At 40.0% G+C, this 21,739-nt stretch overlaps 3 protein-coding genes across 10 annotated transcripts in view; 2 read left to right on the top strand and 1 right to left on the bottom strand.

Moving 5' to 3' along the window:
* The first annotated feature begins 1,005 nt into the window (after positions 1–1,005).
* On the top strand, positions 1,006–1,653 carry UQCRQ (ubiquinol-cytochrome c reductase complex III subunit VII). The gene is made up of 2 exons (XM_075057088.1): positions 1,006–1,222; positions 1,436–1,653. The coding sequence occupies exons 1-2, from the start codon at positions 1,069–1,071 to the stop codon at positions 1,528–1,530; spliced, it is 249 nt and encodes an 82-aa protein (XP_074913189.1). The 5' UTR covers positions 1,006–1,068; the 3' UTR covers positions 1,531–1,653.
* A 2,374-nt stretch (positions 1,654–4,027) lies between these two features.
* Positions 4,028–7,533, top strand: LEAP2 (liver enriched antimicrobial peptide 2). Its single transcript, XM_075057089.1, has 3 exons — positions 4,028–5,831; positions 6,259–6,398; positions 7,406–7,533. The coding sequence occupies exons 1-3, from the start codon at positions 5,775–5,777 to the stop codon at positions 7,440–7,442; spliced, it is 234 nt and encodes a 77-aa protein (XP_074913190.1). The 5' UTR covers positions 4,028–5,774; the 3' UTR covers positions 7,443–7,533.
* Positions 7,534–7,809: 276 nt separating this feature from the next.
* AFF4 (ALF transcription elongation factor 4) overlaps positions 7,810–21,739 on the bottom strand; it is a 56,123-nt gene continuing 42,193 nt past the window's right edge. For 6 of the 8 annotated variants that reach the window (XM_075057080.1, XM_075057078.1, XM_075057079.1 and 3 more), the window contains 8 exons: positions 20,033–20,130; positions 18,210–18,273; positions 17,924–18,060; positions 17,455–17,526; positions 16,646–16,739; positions 15,439–15,482; positions 14,347–14,570; positions 8,373–13,750 (listed from right to left, as the gene is read on the bottom strand). In XM_075057080.1, coding sequence (XP_074913181.1) covers positions 13,632–13,750; positions 14,347–14,570; positions 15,439–15,482; positions 16,646–16,739; positions 17,455–17,526; positions 17,924–18,060; positions 18,210–18,273; positions 20,033–20,130 — 852 coding nt within the window. In that variant the 3' untranslated portion in view covers positions 8,373–13,631. Of the gene's footprint in view, positions 7,975–8,372; positions 13,751–14,346; positions 14,571–15,438; positions 15,483–16,645; positions 16,740–17,454; positions 17,527–17,923; positions 18,061–18,209; positions 18,274–20,032; positions 20,131–21,739 lie in introns of those variants that run through there. The other 2 variants (XM_075057082.1, XM_075057081.1) reach the window with 2 other exon arrangements.

Here is a 21,739-nt window from a genome sequence, read left to right as displayed (position 1 = left end):
TTCTACAGGGCTTGGCCTGGGGCTGGGAATTCAGCCAGGCGGGGGAAGGATTGAACTCGAGAGGACTGTGTCTGGTTTTATGTTACTGGGACAATGGTCTACCTCATCCCTGTGAACTAGTCGATGTCGGTGTGACGCTTCTCCACATCTGAAGCACTCCGTGGAGGTGCAATACGATCTGGCTAACAGTCATATAGCTTCTATCAAAATGAAGTTCCTAACTGAAGATTGCATTAGCCTGGAACTGTCGAACTAAAAATAGCACTCACTTTGGCCCTAATTGAAGGTTTGTTTGAAATAAATACCAAAAGCTCAAGGCAGCTATCTTTATGTCAAACAAAAAAATCCCAGCCCACGGTCAATGCTGCATTTGATTGGATTAATTCAAATTGCCTAATACAGCATCGCCCCTGCTCATGCCTTTCAAACAACGGGAATTCAGCTTCACCGAGCTGCCAAGGAGGAAAATAAAATTAATTCTTTCTGTGACACAAATGGAAAAGCCTAGTTAAGACAAAATGCCTAAGTCAAGCTAAAGAAACTGCGTTTTGGGGCCAGCTACACGCAGGTTCAGGAATACGTTACCGATTAAAGGTTGCGACTGTGTTCTCCAGGGCGGGTTTACGCTGCTACACCATTTTTAGTCTGCAGGGATAATTATTCTAATAATAGTAATATTCAAGACCTCTTGCTGTTGAGTTAGGAAACCACAAAAAGGCGGCCTCTTCTCTGACGACCAGCTTGTCTTTGGATTTTGAAGCGCTCCCCTGAGGGGGGTGTCGCCCCCCCCCCCTTAAACAACGCGGTACCGACTCGCCGTTGAAAATCCCCCCCAGACCCCCGGGCTCAGAGGAAATTTCAGCAGGATTAAATTCTTACGGTTATGATATATAAACTGTGATTTTATAGGGACAGCGGCCGGCGGCCATAAACCTCGCTGAGGGCGTGAGGGGAGAGACTGAGGGTACTGCCGCCGCCCGCTCCCCCGGAAGCGGAAGCGGAATCAGAGATGCCGCTTCCGCTTCCGGGGGAACGGACGGCGGCAGCCAGGGTGAAGAAGGTGACACCATGGGCCTTCACTTCGGGAACCTGGCGCGGGTTCGCCATGTCATCACCTACAGCCTCTCGCCCTTCGAGCAGCGCGCCTTCCCCAACGTCTTCTCCCACGGGCTGCCCAACATCTGGCGGCGTTTCAGCTCCCAGGTCTTCAAGGTGGTGCCCCGTGAGTACGGTGGGAGATGGCTCGGGGAGAGGTCTTTGAGGGATCGAGGCCCCCTTTTTTTCTTTTTTTTACCTTCTCGGCATTGTTTTGGGGACGGGGGAGGCGTCCGTGTGGCGGCGGCTTTGCGTGAGGCTGTGTTTTGTCACGGGAGCGCGGTGGTTCTGTGCTGTGCTTGTTGCAGTGCGACTTGTGAGTGTCCCCTTTGCTTTCCAGCCTTTGTGGGAGCCTATCTCCTGTACTCCTGGGGAATGCAAGAGTTTGAGAGACTGAAGAGGAAGAACCCCGCTGACTATGAAAATGACCAGTAATCGAGTTAATAAGGAGACTGTTACCTCGCTGTATTATCAACTCCGTGTTGCTAAGCTTGCTTGCGTGACTAGAGGGGTACTGAGAAGGAGATGAGTCTAATAAACTTTAACTTTGCCCCATGACTTTGTGTGAAATCTGTGTCTTGAGATGTTTAAGGTGAGTAGCATCACATCTCTGTCTGGTTCACACTGTAGAGGGAGATGATCAGGCTAAAGTTCTGTGCACTCAAACTCTTTTATATGACAGCATTTCCAGCCTTTTTTGACTCCTGTTTCTGTGAAACATTTCTCAGTATAACTAGTGTAGCGAAGGCTGCCTTCAGCTGGAGATGATCTGAAATAACAGCTCATTGCTCCCTTTATCTTTCCATCACTGGCCACTGCTTTTTCCTTTAACCTTGATATCTGTGAAAAACAAATAGGCCACCTGATTTGATATTGACCAAAACTGCATGAGCTGGCTGACAGCTTGGATCGAACGTGGACTTTGACCCTCTGTGCAGAGGCTCGCTCTTCCCAAGTTGCCCTGTGCAGAAGACAAGGGGCAACGGGGACAAGCTGCACCGGGAGAGGTTTCATCTCGATGCAAGAAATCAATTTTTTACTGTGAGAACAATTGATCGCTGGAACAACCTCCCCAGAGACATGGTGGAGCCCCTGTTGCCACAGGTTTTCAGGTGGTGGATAACCTCATCTGGGCTCCCTTCCCATGAATGGCTGGACCAGATGATCTTTTGAGGTCCCTTCCAACCTGGGCTGTTCTATGATTCTGTGATACTAATTACCTAGTTACTGTATTTATTAATGTTAATCAGATGATTAACTGCAATTCTGATACCTGATTAGCGTTAACAGGCTGGATTAGAAGCTGCTTCTTGGAAACCACCGGGAGAAACAAGACTGTTTAATACCTGAAGATGGTTTAAAATCAAATGGTAGTAGTAAAGTTACTTGAGTATTCGACAAAGAAATTCACCCTGTGGCTCTGAGCATATAAAAAAGCTTCACTGTTCAAAGTCCAGAACATCTGGCTGTTCCTTCATCCCTTTTTTTCCTGTCAGTCTTGAGCTGACTGTCTCAAGCCCGTGCACCATGCAAAGCAACACGTTTATCTCCCTGTCGTGCTATTCCTGTAGCCAGTGCTGAGAGTTTATCTTATCCGCAGGCCGTGAGTGTCATTTCCCTGCGTTGGGGACTTGGTGTGCTCAGGGCTGGGCTGTCTGGAAGATAAAGATGCTCAGTCTCTTGGGGGGCATGCAATTTTTATAGCTGAATGCCTTATTCTTTTGGGGCTCTTAACATAATGTTTAAAAAGCACATAAGACTAAGCTCCATCTTAGGGCTGTTCCTACTGCTCTTGTGTTTACTCCAAGCAGTCTGAGGTCGTCATAAACAGGAGTAATACAAGTCACCCAGTGCTGCAAGTTGTGCCAAAAATACTCTGTGCTTAAATTTAACTCTGCATTTCAGTTTGTTGGTATTTTCTAGGCAGCTTAAGCAAGCAGGGAACAACAAACTGGCTACTACGATTGTGAGAACTGGCAAAGACATCTCGAGCAGCCCACAGCAGCTGAAGGGTAGCCTAAATGATAGCATGTGTGAACTTTTATGTTCGTAGCTTCAGCAAATGCTAGTTTTTCAATGCATTTCATCTCACCTACTCTGCTGAAGGTGAGCAGCTCATCTCGGTCTCTCTCACAAGGTCCCTGCCCCCATTCAGACAGCTGAACTGCCTCTGAACCAGCTGCTAGACTACTGTAAACAACGCGGCACCTTCACCTCAGCCGGTGACCCGTTACCCAAGGCACCACAGCCCAGCGACTGCTATGGCAGCGGCTCAGCCCCGCTGCAATGTCAGCAGCGAGTCAGGAGGCAGGCTGGGCCTCCTCACCCTTTGCCCCACCAAGCCCTGCCGAGCCGCCCTCCGGCTCCCATGCCCCTGGGCTCACCCAGACCGCCGGGCAGGGAGCTGGATGCAGAGCCTGTTACCAGCAGGGATATGGCTCCTGCTGGCATTTGGGAGTTCGGCCGGTGGGTATTCCAGAATCTGAACAAGGTGCTTGAAATTTTGTCAGTCATTTTTCAGTTCTCCCTTTCCTAAATGTTGGAAGCGGCAACAGAGCAACATTTCGTGTCTTTTTTTGTTATGTTGCGTTGTTCTAACCTGCCTCTTTGCTGTGGCTTTTTACTGGCATGCTGGACTTGGGTACATGGAAACAATCAGTTCAATTTTTTTCTTTCTTCCCCAGTTTCCTGCACAGAGTAAACAGATTGCTGCCTGAAAGGGATATGCTGACGCTAGTAGTAACCCAGAAGGACACACAGCAATTTTGACATATCGTCACAAAGTACTAGTCTTACCTAGCCGAGAAACCGTGACTTACAGAGGGCACTGCTGTCAGAGTTGAAAGAGCTGTCATTTCAAATCCTGTGCTCCACAGATGAAGTCAAGACTACTGCTGCTGCCTCTTGTTTTCCTTTCTCTGTTCTATACTAGTGCCTAGTGGAAATAGCAGAAATTAGAACTCGGGTGCATATAAAGAAAGGACTTCATGGGAAAAACAATTGAGAAATTCACAGCCAAATGTAAAAGAAACTTTTAAGTTCAGCTATTTACTGTCCCCTTTCCTTCCCTACATAAGACACAGGAAGGTGAAATAATGAAGGGTTTCGATTCCTCCTCCCAGGGAAGCAAGACGAACAGGGCAGAGGAAAGAGTGTATGAAGAACCCTAGAAAAGGAACAAATTTTCCAATAGTGGTTGTAGACCAATACACTAGGAAGGGTTTTTGTTTAATCCCAGGGAAGTGTGGGCTAAGGGGTAATCGTATGTAGACAGGAACCTGACAACATGGCATTATCTTAATCTGAGCAACTTGCCTTCCACGCTGGCACTTCTGCCTCCTTATTAAGCAATCACAGAAAATGGTAAGCCGTTACATCCAGATTTGTGTTTACAATTTAGCTAAAACATACTTCATTGTTTTATACAGCATCTTCCTACTTGAAGTGACTTAAAACATAGTGTGCTCCAAAACCTACACATACTTGACATGAATAAATTAGTATTCTCTTTATTTGACTCTGCAATCATCAAAAATCTTGTACCTGACAGAGATGGTGTACATGGGACAGATGTGGGAGCCAGATGCACAAGATCTCACAGATGAGGAGGAGCAGCAAGTACCAGCAAGATCCATTTACAGACTGGTAATCTTAGACATAAGCTTCTCCCACTTGTCCCAGTGTTCGTAAACAGAGGATTATAGAGAAGATGAGAGGTAATAGCTCTTCTTAAACATTCTTTTCTCTAGGCTGTTGCAATCTCATTTCACAATGGAAAAATTAAGATTCGTCTTGATTACAAACTGCCCATCCACATCAATGGGAGTTGTCTGCACCATTGTGAGTGCACTGTAAGGTACAGAGGCAGACTGTAGCAGAGATGGCTCATCCAAAGAAACTATAGTCTTGCCACATGGAGCAACTCAGCTCCAGAAAACCCTTGCAGCAGCCTCTTCAACTTTTGGGATTTGCTATCTAGAGATTATTGTCTTTAACTATACATTAGGGTCCCTGGAAAAAGAGGTCTATTATTTATCATGCATAAAATAAGTTTTTACATTCCAAAACCCATCTGAAAAGTCTTACATCTGCTTTTTGAGTACCGTGTGCATGGAAAGGAAGGTTAAGTAACTTCCTCATTGTTCTTTCATGTACTAAGAGTGAGAAGCAGAATCAAAAGCATGATTCTCTGCTCCAAATAAGCTTGGTAAGACAATACTTACCCCCAGCTGACAAACTCAAAGCTGAACACCCTGTGAATGTCACAGAAGTTAAATAAGGTTGTGGCTTTTGATCTTTACCATAATACTTTGGGCCAGCCACCCTTTTGCTTGCAAATACACCATGGAGTTCTGGTAACACGTTAGGTAGGTTTTAAAAAAAAAGGAAGAGTTGGTGCAACCAGTAAGCTGACCAGACAAAGTACAAGTGGAAGGAGAGTCAATCATTAGCCAGACAGACAGGCCTTGAACCAGATCACTTCAGCAGATGCTAACTTAGTAATTCCCTCTTGCTCCAAAATGAACTTTGTTCCTGTGATGACTGACAGCTGATGCAACGATAAGAGAATGAAGTCTATAAAAATCTAGCTGAAGCTTGGGAAGTTCTATTTGGGGCTCTTCCTACCTCCTCTGCCCAAGGCTGGTCCTACAGTCAGTGTGACAGCTCGTACTGTGAAGATGCACTGTTGGAAGGTGATGGCAGTCTTTCTGCTCTGCTCACTGCTGCTCAGCCAGGTAAACAGAGATAACTATTTAAAGTGCTAACTGAAATGGTCCGGTAGTTAATAAAAACTGTTACGATCTATGTGAATAAGAGTAATGGGCGGGAGTTGGAGGTGACAGCAGAGCTCTTTTAGAGGGTTCAACATCATAAAAAATTAGAGTAACAGCCTAGTGAATACGGGGTTACTCTGAGACATAACTTGGCAAGTAATTCTGCCTCCCCTCCCAAGACGACTGAAAAACAGTTAATTTTTATAGTTCTTACTTCTTTGGGGTTAGGATACAAGCAATTATACTTTAACAGAGCATGCTATGATCTCAAAATGAGAAAGATTTCAAGTTCTTCACTTAATTTTAAGACTATCGACCTCAGCATCAGAATGACCAACCGCTTACAGCTGCTGCATGTTCTGACAGTCATGCTACAACTCTGTTTCAGGCACACTGCGCTTCCTTGCACCAACAACAGCCCCTGCTAACAAGACAGAGGCGGATGACACCTTTCTGGAGAGGAGTCTCACTAAGACCCATTGGAGCCTCGTGCAGGGATAACAGTGAATGCATTACAATGCTGTGCAGGTAACTAATCCTGATCAATGTTCAGGCTCAGCAACTCTTAATATTATATGCTGTAAAGGAAGTTCCCACTTATTCTCACCCAAACGAGATATGGAATTAATTCTGTGCATAAAAAAAGATACCAGGAATACAGATGGGCCAATAGACTTAGACATCTTTTGTAAGCAATGCAAACAGAGCAGAGTCCAAGTGCCCTTGATTACAACCCTTAGACCTTTCATCGCAACCCCAAATAACCTGTCTTTTCAAAAAAGAACATAGGATTCTAGACTGCTTTTAGATAATCACTTAGACACCTTAAAATTAATCCTTCCTAAAGCCAATACTGTTCACTTTAAAGCGCATATTATTTAAAAGCAGTATCTTACCCTAAATTAATCAATTTAAGGTGACTACTTAAGCTCATAGTTTAAAAGACAACTAAAATATCAAAAGCCATTTAGTTCTCATGAACACTAGACATAAACAAATTGTCCAACTACATACAATTAAACTGATTAGTTAAAATAACTACTTAGTGACTGAAAGCTGATTTTGTGTGGCACCTACTGTACACATACCAGAAAGCAGAGACAGGGTAGAATATATCCACTGTCTACTCTACGTAAATATAATAGGACCTGGTAGTCGGGCTGCTATTTTGCATGCATTTGAAATGCATCATTTGGTTCTGCTGATTAACACAGGTGAACTCTAACAGCAGCTACAGGAAGATATAGACAGAAAGGGATTTCAATTACGTGTAATTTCTACGCCGCAGCCAGACCACATAGCCCTGGCTAACATGCATTTTGTAGTTACTATGTAAAGCAGAGAACATAAAATGAATCGAGATGAACTGAATAAGAAGGTGAATACAATGTGCATGGCTACACGAGCTGAATACAAGCACTGCTGTACAGCTGTGCAAGAGGAACGCTGCTAAGGATGTATCTGAGGATGTATGTCTGAGCCCTACGCAGCTGGCAGTCCGAGCTGTCAGTGCCTGATGATGTTTTGTTTTCCAGGAAGAACCGCTGTTTCCTCAGAACAGCCTCAGAGTGACCTGTCACAATGAAGAACGCCCATCACTGTTACTGCTAACAATGCTCCGCTCTACTTGTGAAATATTTATTGACTGTTCAAAAGCTAGGACAGTGAATCGAGCGATAAGTATATTTAACATTTCTGTTATATGAACTGATAAAAAAGGACTTTAAACAACTTGAGAGCATTTCCTAACCAAGGCTGTACCTCTGCAGCACACGCTTCAGGATGACTCTCTGGCCAAGCTCAGTAAAAGGACTCTGCATCTTGTGTTCGTTTTGTTTTTTTGTAATGGTTCTTTTTTTTTTTAAAGGTGTGAATTAAAAATTTATATTCAGCAAACCACCTTGGTTTTTGCTCAATACCTTGGTTTTCCTTGTATCCTGTGAGCAAAGTGTATGATGAGTGCACAGCTGGCGTTTCAGAGTGCTTATTTCAAACTGGACTTTAGACATTTATCCTTCAACCTGGCAAGTGCATAAAGTAGATCATGCTTCCATCTCATTTCAGTCTCAACAGCTGAACTCTTATCAGTACTTCAGATAAAGGCCTGTTAGAAAGAGGGAGCAAACAAACCGATAATACTGATAGCATTTTCAATATCCCAAATATATCCAGTGATAACGGGAAGGAAAAGTATTTACTTTTAATTACTTCTAATCAAATTTACTTAAATAAATGTCCTAGACTGACTTCTGCCACTGAAGTATCTACTATTTTAAAATAAATTGATCAAAACCCAATTTTGACCTGTTGTGTGTTAACTCGGAGAGCCGAAAGAAACAAAGCCACTTTTGATTAGACAAATATCAACAAGTCTGGGACACAAATACTGAATGCTACTTTCCTTTTGTTATGCATAGAGCACTAGGATCAAAAAAGAAAACTCTGCTTAAAAATGCAATACCAGGGAGGAGAAAGCCCATGCAACAGATACGAGCACAGTGTTTTTGAAGTTTAATACAGAAAATCTATTTGATATTTATTAAACTTAGTTTCTCCAGTTACAGTTTTGCATTGTACAAAGCATTTTAATGACACAGTAGTTAAAAAGATCTTTACAAATTGAAATGTGATACCCTTTTCTCCAAATATTTTAATTGCCATAAATTTGTTTAAAAATACACATTAAACGCATGTTTCAGACACTAAACTTTCTATAATCTCAATACCACAAAATACATAGAATATACTATACAGATGTGGAAAAAATCTAGTTAGTATATAATACTTTGCTCACCATTAACAGCTTTATTACGTGAAATGCACATACTGACTTAGAAATCCTAATTTTGAGCCCCAAAGTACCCTTTGAAATTTCAAATGTATTGCAACAAATAAAATCACAGTTTGTTTTTTTTTTTAGGTTTTGGTTGAAGACAGATGCCTAAATATTTTAATAGAAACAAAATGTAACACATGGACTTGTCATGTACAAAGCATAAAACAGAGACATCCCATTATAGTTACTAACAGTACCTTTCTGTATGATTAATAAGGGCTTCATTTATAAGTGACAGGTTAAAAGTTACCTTCCCCCACCCACGAGCCCTCCCCCAAAAGAAAAACCCTTCTTCACCAAATAATAATTTCAAATAAGATAAAGGATTTTTAATAAATATATAAGCACTTTATCCTCCATATACAAAATTTCTTAAAACAATTTAAAAGGGGGACCAGATACAAATGTCAGGAACTGTGCTTGCAAAAGTCATGCCTGGTCCTTAGAGTTGAGTTTTCAGATGTATAATGCCAATGCAGCCAAAAACAAATGCTGCAGAAGTACTGTGCACCCAACTACATCAACGATTAGGGTTGCATATAAAAACTGAAGACAGGGAACACTGCACTCCAATTTGCCGGTATCAGCTCTGTTAGCACGTGTGGAGAGTTACACCAGGAATGGATACACTTCCATTAAGCTTCCAGATGAAATTAAAACAGGTGAAGCGTTTACATGAAGATAGCCTACATAAACTCTATGCTGTGCCACAGCATTTCAAATTGCTCTGTATAGCGTATTCGACTGAAACTCAGCTGAGTATTGGCAGAGAGCAGAGAGCCAACGCTGTCCGAAAGGCTGACCGCGCACAGACCAGAGCTGCTGCTCTGCCACACGCATACTGGGAGAAGAATTTATTGACTGTACAGCTGACCCTTCCCTCCCTGCCTCTCCCCGCCCCAACACTGCTGTTTTCACATGGCATCATGGCAGCAGAGACCAATTCCTTGAAAAGTAATGGAGTTGGACATACACCACGGTTCCCTGATTGTTTGAGTTTACGTAACTTTCCCACTTAGGAAATTTGTCTCCTGGAATAGGTCTGGATTTGTCTGAGTTGGCTAGCAAAAGCTTTGGCTACCCTTTATACTTAAAGATGTCTAGCATTAACTTTGTTGCCTGGAAACTCAGGGTTTTCCGTAACACTGATTCATCAGATGGGAGTAATTTAAACCCCGACCAAAGTATTTGTCAGAAATCTAAGAATTTGGAAGCTGTTTACTCCCCAATGGGTAATTCAAACTTGACTTGCTCAGGCCCTTTTGTATCTGCCTTAATATAAACACTGCAGTGACAGCAAATATCTGTTGGGTAAATGAAATATTAAATACAGCAAAGGTAGTCTCTCTTTCCAGTAGTTTGCCATTTTGGCAAACAACATAATTATCTGCCTACGGCTTTATTTTACTTGCCCCAGGCAAGCGCTACATTATTTCCATAAAGTACTGACTCTCTGTATGTTGGGGCCATTCATAAATACATTTCAGGGCATTTTTTTGTTATCACAGCAATCAAGCCTCAGCAATCTAAAGGAATATACATTGCACTCCTGTATAATATGCAATATTTATCACCAATAAGATGGTGATTCAGCACTCAATAAATAATATATCAATATAGTCAGTTGCACCATAATCTAAAAACAAGTATAACATATACTTTGGACAGACTGAGTTCATATATATATACATATATATTAAAAGACACATACAATACAAATTGCATACTGCCATCAAAAGCCAAGGAGAGCCATCCATATGCTCTGCTTTATGGCTAATAATTTCAAATCAAAACAAAAGTCTCGGGCTGTTTTAGTCTGGTGTCTTGAAGATTTGTTTATAATTACAAATGGTTGCACCTTATCACCTAGGAACCTGCAAGTTTGACAGCAAATTCAAATAGTATTGATATCTGAGCAAGCCTAGTCTGATTAAGCCATTTTTAAGATTCACCAACTGGGACCGCATTCAGTGAGGGAATTAAAATTACAGCATTGATATGTATTTAATATATGATCATCTGGGGAATCATTTAGGAAGCCAGGAGTTAGGGATTCCCTCGTCGTTAGTCACTAGTGTGACGTGCATTAGTACTGAAGTGGCGTGCATTTCCACTGCTGTTGTGTAGAGGTACGAAAGGACAGGTTTAGACCGTTCGCCTGCATTTTGACAGAGGGATGGAAGCCTATTACGTACTTGCATTTTTTTTTTTTAAGCTATGAAATCTGACAAAGTACATAACTCTCGGAAACAATGGTAAATCTCAAATTAAGATATGCTTTTGGAATTGCGAAGTTTAAATTTATCTGTTTGAAATAGCCACAGATGCATAAGGCATTTCTTGTCAATTAACAAGACCACTGCGTATCTCCCGTACAGACAGAAGACCTGGGACAGCACTCTAGAGGATATTTGACTACGAAGTATACTGTTTAGGTGGGACACTTTCAACCAGTTCAGGTCCACATTTTGACACGATGTAAAAAGTCTTCTGGTCATTTGAAGACAATTTTTTAAGATCCACTGATCTAGTGATAAGCGATACATTTTTAAGAGACCAATTTAGCGTGACACCAAAAGGTATTTGTGGGACTCTAGTTAAGGAAAAAAAATTCCCAGAGATGAGACCATTCCTGCTAACAGTAATGGTAACTGTGCACAAAGGAGCAAGCCAAAAAACAGCCATGCTGGCTAGTGCAGCACTACACAAAAAATAAACTATGAATGCAACTTCTACAAAGGTATTTTTTATATAGCGTCAAAAGTGTGCTAGGCACTTTAGAGTATTAAAGGAAAAATAGTTGACAGTGTCCCATTAACCAAGATGCGGAGTTTGAGGGTACAGAGTTCTGTCTCGAACAGCAAACACTAACAGAAACGTGACCTTTGCACAGTGATTCAATAAAAAGGATGCTCCAACAGACCTGAAGAGTAAATTCAGCTATCATGGAAAAGTCACAGGTCTGTTAACCATGTATCAATTAGTACGTAGCAAAGCTTTTCTGGAAGTACAAAACACGCTGGAACGCAAAGGAAGCTCTACGAATATGCAGCTACCTTTTAGTAGGTTACTAATTTGCAAAACTTCTAAACTCTTAAAGCCCATAGGACATACTGCAGTACTAAGTAGCGTAGAATTCTATTCCTTCTCTTGAGGTTGCCTTGATTTTGGCACTTAACTACAACTACACAAAAAATTTAGTGCAATAATTTTCCTGAACATGCACGTTCATATCTGGTACAGAATAAAGGGTTAAGTGGGAGAGAAAACAAAGCAGCATTCCACAACCTCACTCCAAAGGATTCAGAGTTTGACTCTTCAAAAGGAGACCACCGCAATGAGAAGTCAGTTTGTGTGACGGACACTAGTACTTTTAAAAAGGAAATGGAATTTTACCAAAGTACTGCAGAAGACCACTGCATACAGTATACCTGGTCCTGCTGTAAAACATCTTGTAAACAGTTCATAAAATCTTCATCTAAAAGTAAGGCATAAGGCACACCAGACATGTTAGGGGCACTAAGCAATACTGAAAGCAGTAGCATTTTAAACCTTTTACTCAGACAAGCACCTTACGTGGAAAGGTACTTTGGTTTACACTTTTTGAGAGCAGTCAATTGCAACTCCACGAACCACTTCTGTTGCACCAAGTCGCTCCCTTGCAAGTGAATATTATGCTCCATCAAACATTAATGGGACCTTCATTAACACGGGGTAAATACAAGTTTTAAATCCATTCTGCATCAAAACAGTCAATTTCCCTGTAATAGCAGGTGTGCTCCCACCCCACGATGGCTGTTGCACTGTCATCCTGTAGTGTCCATTACCTATCAGACTCTAAAAGGAAAAAAATGGACCTCGATTTCTACTTAAGATTACTGGTTTCTCAGTCAATGGAAAAGATGCAAATGACAGCTCTGGTAGGAATTTAACTATTGTTGGTTTTTTAACCACAAAGTTTACTGATTTTCTAAGTATCAAAAAATGACAAGCACAGAAACAAAACGTATTTTAAATGAAGAGATGCAAAAAAGCACAAGATTGTCCTTTTCAGAAACCTTTCCTGTATGCATCGCACCTATCAGACTGAAGTTCATTCCTACACCATTACTTCAATATTACATTAAATGCAAATTACTGTAATGTTTTGTGATTGTTATAGTGTTAATCGATGTTTTGAAACTGCCTTGTAAACAATCCAAGTCAGATCCAGCTAAATACTTTTCCATATAAATTTCTTTATAATTCATTTAAATGAAGTATCTTAATACGTAGAAGAATATCTGGAACTTTTCTATTTAGTACAAATTCTGCAATAATAAATCTGTAGTTGTCATTTATTAGTTGACTCATAGGCATTAGGCATGAAAAGTATGGTGTCCCTACACGTTAGAACCTATCAATCCTAGTTCCTTTTACAGGCTCTACCACCACAAGACATTACAGAGTAACAAAGCTCACAAAGTACTTAAATAAAGTGTCTATGTTTAATTTCTCCTAAGTACTCGAAAGGGTAAATTTAGGGAAGAAATAGCTAAAACTGCCCAAAACTGGGCTTTTCAAAATTAAAATTAAAAAATTAAAATAAATAGGATTTAAACTGACTATTTATGTATTATGACTGGAATTCCAATGATCTATCCAGGACAGATCAGCAAAACTACACCTTTATAATGTAGCAAATTTTAAAATATTTAAATAACTTAAAACGGGAATACTGAAGAAGTCCATTAACCAGATGATTTGGGGTTAAAACACAAAACACAAATGAGGATGGGAGACATGTGAAAGCATTCCTTGCTCTTAGTGTCAACTAAGCAATGTGTTATGGCAGTCTTCCTTATTGACATGACACAGTGTTGTGGAGATAAATCAGAGGCAGCGAGAAAAATGTGTTCGATTTTCCATTCCTTCAGTTCAAAATATCACTTGGCATCCAGGCGCAACCAATGTAATCCCTGACGGGTGTAACGCACTAGGTCTGTCATGATGCTTGAATTAAAAATCAGAGGGCCCATAACTTTATCCAGTTCAGCAAAGAACTCTAAAACAACAGAAACACAAGTTAAACTATGCACGTATTTTTAAATGGGAAACATTACACCCAATCCTCCCATCCTTTCAGCATGGATCTTTTAGATTAAGATAGAGAGGAGTCATGAGAGATGGCTGGATGACGGAAGAATAAAAATAAAGGAAAAAGGTCCTTTCTAATCAATTTCTTTACTCTTTTGCAGAAGACTGGCTGATAAGAATAATTAGAGTATGGTTAAACTATTGTAAAACTTCCTTGGCCTCCCCCCTCAAATGTGTATTTCACTTAGGTATTTCAGAAACAGAAATGTACCAAGTTCCTCTTCCTACACCAAACATTTTACAGGAAATGCAACAATTTTTTTTTTTTTTTTTTAAACACATAGCTGGTAGGAAACATTACATCTCCAACACTACCTTGACAACCAAGACAACCAGCTTGGGGTATCACTGTAATCGAAGGTGTAACTTTCCACCTTATTTTTGCAGAGGACCTGGTTAAGCATCCTGCACACCATTAACTGCAACTCCAAAAGTCAAAGCCTATAAGTGTTTCAGCACACTCTGGTACATCCCATGTTAAAATCCACCTGTGCCAGCCCTTACCTTTCTGTTCTTTAGACAGCTGTTCGGCTTGGTCCCAAATTTCAGTGGCATAGAGGAAGTTGGACGTAACTTGGACGTAGCTGGCTGCCATCTGATGGATCCTCTGGGGGATCGTCACCGAAGACCCGCTCCCTGAAGGGTTGGCTGCCCCGGAAGAGTAATTTCCTGAATTCCCTGGAGACAGCTTTGGAGAGACTGGAGACGGCATACCGACAGGCTTGCTGCTTATCCAAAGAAAAACATTAAATTGTAAAATGCATGCATATATGTACTTCAGGCACATCATGCTGTAAGATGCCCTCTAAGACCTCTCTTCCCACACCTCAGGGTGTGAGGTGCTAAAGCACTCCCACTTTACACATCAAGAAGTCGGGATTTGCCCTTCAACAAATGAAATGCATGAGCTGGTAACAACTGCTGAGCATCCTCCAGTTCTTAACATTTTAGCTTCACGGCCAAAACCTAACCACCAAACCGCATCATCTTTTAACTCAATAAAATCTTAAATTCATTGTTTAAATAAATTGAACCTTAAAGAATAATAATTAAAACATTTCAACTACATGGTAACTATAGTGCCATAATATTACACTTTCAGATAACACGATGCACATCTGAAATGCCCTCCTAAAACTCACAGAGTAATCTATCAAAGGTCTATTGTTAAGTTTTAAAGAATAGAATTAAATTGCTATACTATGGAACAGACAATCCTGAAAGTACTTGTAACCTTCTGGGCTTGCAGCATTAATAAAGCTATTGTTTTGAGGGGAAAAGCATTAAATAAAACAACAAAACTCACTGAGATAGGTGACTTGTGTGTTAGTGACACACTGACCCTTTTTTTTTTTTTTTTTTTGCAACAAGGAGTTGCCTGACAAACTCTCTGCAGAGCACTATCACAAGCAGCAGTCTTCCAAACCTCTTACGAGAATAATTACGCAAACGTCTGAATCAAAATCTACACCCTTAGAACAACCCCCCCAACACTTTAAAGAGTAAAAAGCTACTCTTTGAGCACCCCAGGCACACAGTTTATGTAGAAAACTAGCTAGAAGTTGAGAAATACAGGTAACAGCTTTTACTACTTACCTTCCCATACCAGGTGATGGTGCTTGAGAATTATTATAGGAATTCTGTTTGAGGAAAAATAAATTTGTCACCTGATTTATGTTCATACTTTAACTAGTTATACTTTATCTGGTTATTTAATTGGTTATTTTTGACCAAATTCATTTTTGTAGTTTTTCTTTTAAGCAATAACCAACATTCTGAATAATATCAAAGTAAATTCAAATTTGGGAAAATATCCTTTTTTACTGATGACTAAGTCACGAATTAAGGGATTATTTTAGTAACACAAAGAAGGCCACTAAATATATATATGATTGGAATAGTCCTCTGTTCTAATTATTAGATCCCATTGCCTCTTACGAGAACATTTGGGTTTCTTCAGCCCATTAATAGGAAGAAATCTGTTATTACTAACATTGAACAATTAAAGATGTCTCAAAAAAACGGAGAAGTCAGGCATGTGATGAGCCTGTTTCCTCTCAGTATTGATAGCTGGAAGTTTCAGAGAAACCCAATGACATTAGCTACATACCCCCAAGTGTTCCTTTGAAAATCTCAGTTTGGATTAAGGCCTGACTAACATTACAGAAGTAACATAACTGTTTTTCTCATCTGCAACATCTTGATTCAGATAAATTCATTCAAAGGACATCTCTCAATCTCCTTTCCCTGACAGCACTTTTAAATCAGTTCCACAGGAATTTAGATAAATTCACTGGGAGGGGGGAATTAAAAACAAATATCTAACAGCCCAATGCAAACAACAAAAATTCAGAAAGACCAATTTGGTTTTGAATTAGAAGTTGGCTCTGGCGCCAGCTTTTGCGAAGGCTGAATAGCTGCAGCCCATGTAATACACCCATAGATCCTGAATTCCCTTAAGCTTAAACATGAAAGTGAAATTTCAGCTTGTTATATCTGCAGCAAGAAAAAACATTTTTAAATTCTCCTTGAAGCCTACTAAATTTATTAAAGAAGACAAAAGCTCAATCAAATTATTAATAGAAAGCTTATCATGCTAGGACCAGTAGGGTTATGACAGCCATGCTGTGTCTTCCCAGTTTTAAACTACTGAACTTTAATATACTTTCAAGGTCCAGCTCTGAATAGGGTATATTCCAAGTTCACATGTAGCAGTGTGAGAAATGGATTCAGGAATTTTAAGTGATGTAGAGCTTTAATTTGACAAGGTTTTAATATTTTAATAAAATACATATGCAATTACCTTCAGATGTTCAGTCAGAGTTTTAGAATATTTCAATGCACTTTCCTTTTTCAGTTTGAAAAGCCTTAGGTATAGTAGAGATTGGCACCGAAGACTGACCAAAGACAGAATAACAAAACATTTACAGTTAAAGTCAAGTTAATCACAACTGACTGAAGTTCAAAAATCTAGCAGCGGTGTCTTTAAAGCTTTCTCTGCCAACTCTCAAGTTGTAACTCAACTAAAAAAATCCCTAAGCACCTTTAAATTCTCAAGGAAATAAAAATAACTCTGTGTGCCTTAAGCTGAAACTATAATTTTCAGTGATCTGGCTAATATAATGCAATTCTCAACTTAGAAGACAACACTAAGTTACTTCCTAGACAAGGAGTTCATTTATTTTTTGCTTGTGTCAGGACATACTGAGTGTAATGCATTTTGCCACAGCCTCCCCTTTCTTTTCCACCTGACACCAATTGATTCTGGTCCTCTACACCTGCTGCAGCCATTTCATTAATCTAGGAGGCTAGTGACAATTCTTTACAGCCAATCCAAATTTTGACTTATCACTGGGTGAGTACATAGGAAGGACTCCCATCCTTTCTGCTGTTACTCCTTAATATTTCAAGGACTTGGCCCTTGTTGTCAACATCCCCTCTGCCCCAATTTCCAGTAATCAGATACACAGCATTAATCTTCATGTATAGCCAAGTGGAAAACTCATACATTTGGTTCAGAAACACCTGAGAACTCAGTGTAGTACAGCATTTCATGTAGATAAAACATTTGAAATTAATCAGTGCATTGTAATAAGTTCAGAATACACATACCAAAGCACTGCTAGCCTTTTATCTGCAGCCGTAGCATCCGGTGCCAAGTAATTCTTCAGTTTCATAGTGTATCTACAAAGACATCAAGGAAACAACAAAATAAAGACTACAGTATCATTTATCGATCGCAAAACACTACCTTTCTTATGAATTTCTAGTTTCAACTGTCTTCACCATTTCAGGAACCTCTCTCAGACCCTAAACAAAATGCTGGCTAGATAGTAATTGAAGTAATTTTGCTTCTCATGTGTTACACGTTGTAGAGAGACTCCAAGAACCTTAGCAGAAAGGATCTCAACCCTCATGAAACCACTTTAAGTCTCAGCAACTGGAACTGGTAAGCGATCCAGTTTTATTAGAGAATGATATTTTCAAAAGCTGGCGGCAAAACTTTAGTAAATCTAGAAGCTCCGATTTCCAGACCTCCTTCCCACCCACTTGACTTTTGTATATGCTTTGCAATGCTTACTTGATTAATTCCACAGTTTCTGAATACATAGGGAACGGGGACTTGGATTCCTGAGCATTTTTCTCCAATGCATTCCCACACTCAATGAACGACACTACAGCATCTAGGTAGTACACAGCCTTCTCAAACCTGTCAGACTGAGGAGATTGGAAAAAACTTTTAAGGACAAGAAACAGAGAGGAAGTACAAGAAAGCTCCAGTACAGAAGGGCAGCAAAATGGCAAAGGCAGTAAACAAACCCCAGTACAATGTGCGAACACTGGATAAGTACTGGAGATTTACTTACCAATGCATCTGCATTATGTTTTAACTTCTTTGCTTCTTGTAAATAATGATCAGCTGAGTAAGTCCTGCAACAGAGGACACAAATTTATGGACTCAGCCCCATCCGCATTGCATTTTCTTTTTTGACTGAAGTTCTTAATGTTGCCAAATTTCCTATCTTTTCTGTCTAAATCAAGTTACAGGAGCTACATGCTATGATAAAACTGTTAAAAAAGTTAAAACAGTTAACCAGTATGATTAGTTGCAGTATGATAAAATTGTTAAAAATAGTTTAAATTTAGTTCTCTAGTTTCAGGTAATTCAAAACAGTATTTCAAGCAAATTGGAAGTACACATGATTTGGTTAAATTTATTGCATTTGATAGCCAAGCAAACCAAACACTTGACTGACAACAGGAGCAGGGGAAAGAAAAAAACCACAAAATTTGAGAACAAATTAATCCAGCACCTCCAGGACTGGCATTACTGAGGGTGTGAAATGGTTAAAAACTATGATAATAATACAAAATAAATCAAGATGCATTCAGGTGTTAATTGCTTTTGCTTAGCCACCCAAGACAATCAATGCTAAATTACTTTCACAACTAGATGAGAAGGTAATCATAAAAGTGTAATTATACATTTCAATATATTAACATATTACCTATGAGTTGATTACAGTTTGAAATAAATTCTCCCATCCATGCTATCTTACTTGTCTAAGAATTAAAGGTATATGAAATCAACATTTTTAACTGTCCACTTACAGGAAATTGATGTCGTTACAAAGCAACAGTTAATATTAAAAAGATTACGTACCTACAAAATTAGTTCAATCAGTTCTAGGCCCAAGAAATCCTAAAATGTGTCTATCATAACCATAAGGTTATAACACGTCACCATTCCAAAGCACAACGACTGTTCCTTGGAGGGTGCTCTCATTATGTCTTCCTATACTTCAATACACATTCTGATTTTTTTTTAATCTTATCTCAATTTCTTGGCCCTGTTTTGTCTTGGAATAATTACAAAATCCCCACAAACTATTTTGTCCTAAATGATTGATAGTGTACTCTAATCATCAAATTCCCTCAGCTTTCTTCTTTTTTTTTTTTCTTTAAGGAATAACTATCAGGAGAAAAACACTAACCAGCTAGCTTGCCCACTTCCGAGTATTTCTTAACCAGGAAGCTACTTTTACGTTTAGTATAAACATAATTTTATCTGTGAAGTGAATTTAAAGAACAACAAAGAGAAATGCTTTAAGAGCAAGCGTTGTGCTGAGATTTGAATTGGTACAAGTGAAACCTCAAGTCTGCACAAGACGGTAAAATACTGGTTTTATTTTCTTCTCAAGATACTTTCTCTGACCCCACAGGATTAAAGCCCAATCCTGCTCTTGTGGATCCAGAATTTCAAAAAATGATGGCTCCTCTTTACTATCAATGACCACAATCTCCTGACTGTAAAGGACACAGGCTCTGTTGAGAAGAGAACAGGCAGATAGGTAGCGGCAGTGTCCTGCTAAGGTGAAAAGGCCCCATCAGCATTTAAAAATGGAACAACCTGAGCTATTTAAGTCTACTGCGTGGTCTTTTTATGCTCGGCAGGAATGCACAGGGCAGGCTACAGTTCCCCCTCAAGGACTGCGCTGCCTGCCAAGTAAATGGCAGAGGGAGCAGTCAGACAAGCACATCGCTGCAGGAACAAAGCGCAGCTCTCCAGAGTGTGAGTTTGGCTTAACAGCTTCTGTGAAGCAAAACGACAACCCTGCTCTGCAGGGAGCTGGCTACGCTCCGAGATTCACAGCCCCACAAAGGGAAAGGCACCTCTTGCGGTTCTTACCTATCATCAAAAACAAGTTTTGCTCTTCTTGACTTCGAACTTTCCGTAGACTGAGCAGATGCAGGAGGGCAGTTTGATGAATTGTTCAGAATCTTTTCCTGAAAGGAAAATTGTTGCCAAATAATAAATTTAAAGAACAGTTAAATCTCCTCTGGCCTTCAAGAAAAGCATTTGTTGTATAAATTTCCCCCATGACTTCACACTTTATATGCAATAAGGTCAGTTTTGCAGCTGCTTTAGCTGCCATTCACAACAGACAGTAACACAGCTTCATGAGGCTTTCACCTAATGCCAGCACAGAGGTATACATAGAGGCTGTAATCAAGCTCCTCACTGATACACCAGGAGATCCCCATTAGAGGAAGTAATGCGGCCGAGGCTTTCTAGACACACCCGGGTCCAGGAATCCCTCCCTGAATCTCCCATGTCCCTGTTTCTAAGTCCTGTTTTTCCACTCTAACAAATAGATGATGAATATTTTTCCGATTTCTCATTTCTATCAATAATACACTCTGCTGAATGTCTTTGCCTTGCTGAAAAAAAAAAATTTGGAAGGATAAGCATCATCTTTGGGGAGAAAAGTTAGCTATCTTCAAAACACACTGTCCTTGCTCCTCTGTCCCAGCTCAACATGACACTTCAGGCTAAAGACTGGACACTAGAAACATTCTGTGAATCCTAAGCAAATCCATTTTTAGCAGCTAAAAAGTTTAAAACAACTCCCCAGCTTCATATGTGTTTTCTGCTCTCTTGATTTATCATGATCAAAGGCCATCTATATAGATGTATTTCATAAGCTACATTTATCAGATTATTGCTAACCAGAAGGATCCTGGAGCTGCAAGGCACCAGATTTGCACAGCAACATATTATCTACCATTGTAACGTAGAAACAATAACAAAACATGCAGTGCAATGCAGGAAGAGTATATGCTACTTTAAGAAAGGCATGACTAAGCATATCTGAAGTATAAAATCATAAAAATCTCACAAATTAACAACTGGCTTAGGGACATTTCTATGCTGATGAATAAAGAAAGGGCAAAGCCTCAGCCTGTAAGGTAAATTCACTATCTACAGTTCCTGGAGGTGTTTTACACAGCCACGGATATACGCAACCCTGCCAGGCTTCTAAAATCTCATGGTTTTAGCATCTGAAGTAATACAGCGTGTCACCCAGTTCAGTTGTTCATGAACTCCACCCTGATGACTAAGTTACTTTCTGCCATTGCTAATGTCTATTTGCTGCTTTACTCCTCCCCAAATCAACTATCTTTCTGGAACATTTTCAGACTTTGCTTCTAAGCTTTTCAGAAACTGCAAATCCAACTATTGAGGTTTAGCAGCTCCTCAAACTACTGGAGCTTCCACAGCCTCTCGGAGGCTTTGGGGCTTTGCTGCAGAGAGCGCGGAGACAGCCGCGCCAGCACCTGCAGCACAGACTGGAATCGCAAAGACAAAGGTGAAATCCCCCCCAGTTAAATGTACTACGCTCAACAATTGGCTATACAACAGAAACTGCTCATCACAGGTATTCAACAACATACTCTCAGATGTCCTCACAGGCTAATTTCTGTCCAGTAATACACATTTCTATACTGATGAAAAAGCACATTAAAATTTAGTGACCTAAGAGTAGAATTTTCCTATAATATTTTTAAATTCCATCACATCTAAGTATCTTCCTAACCTAAATCTCTTAAAAAA

Source organism: Buteo buteo, chromosome 24, assembly GCF_964188355.1.
Source record: "Buteo buteo chromosome 24, bButBut1.hap1.1, whole genome shotgun sequence".
NCBI classification, from domain to species: Eukaryota; Metazoa; Chordata; class Aves; order Accipitriformes; family Accipitridae; genus Buteo; species Buteo buteo.
Note: the sequence above shows the minus strand (reverse complement) of the source record. Positions and strands in the feature narration are given on the sequence as shown.

What these genes read in the sequence shown, in the direction of transcription:
- UQCRQ (XM_075057088.1), top strand. Translation starts at nt 1,069, where the DNA reads ATGGGCCTTCACTTCGGGAACCTGGCGCGGGTTCGCCATGTCATCACC. An exon ending in GGTCTTCAAGGTGGTGCCCC is followed by an intron (nt 1,223 to 1,435) that starts GTGAGTACGGTG and finishes TTTGCTTTCCAG; the next exon opens with CCTTTGTGGGAGCCTATCTC.
- LEAP2 (XM_075057089.1), top strand. Translation starts at nt 5,775, where the DNA reads ATGCACTGTTGGAAGGTGATGGCAGTCTTTCTGCTCTGCTCACTGCTG. An exon ending in GCTCACTGCTGCTCAGCCAG is followed by an intron (nt 5,832 to 6,258) that starts GTAAACAGAGAT and finishes ACTCTGTTTCAG; the next exon opens with GCACACTGCGCTTCCTTGCA. An exon ending in TGCATTACAATGCTGTGCAG is followed by an intron (nt 6,399 to 7,405) that starts GTAACTAATCCT and finishes TTTGTTTTCCAG; the next exon opens with GAAGAACCGCTGTTTCCTCA.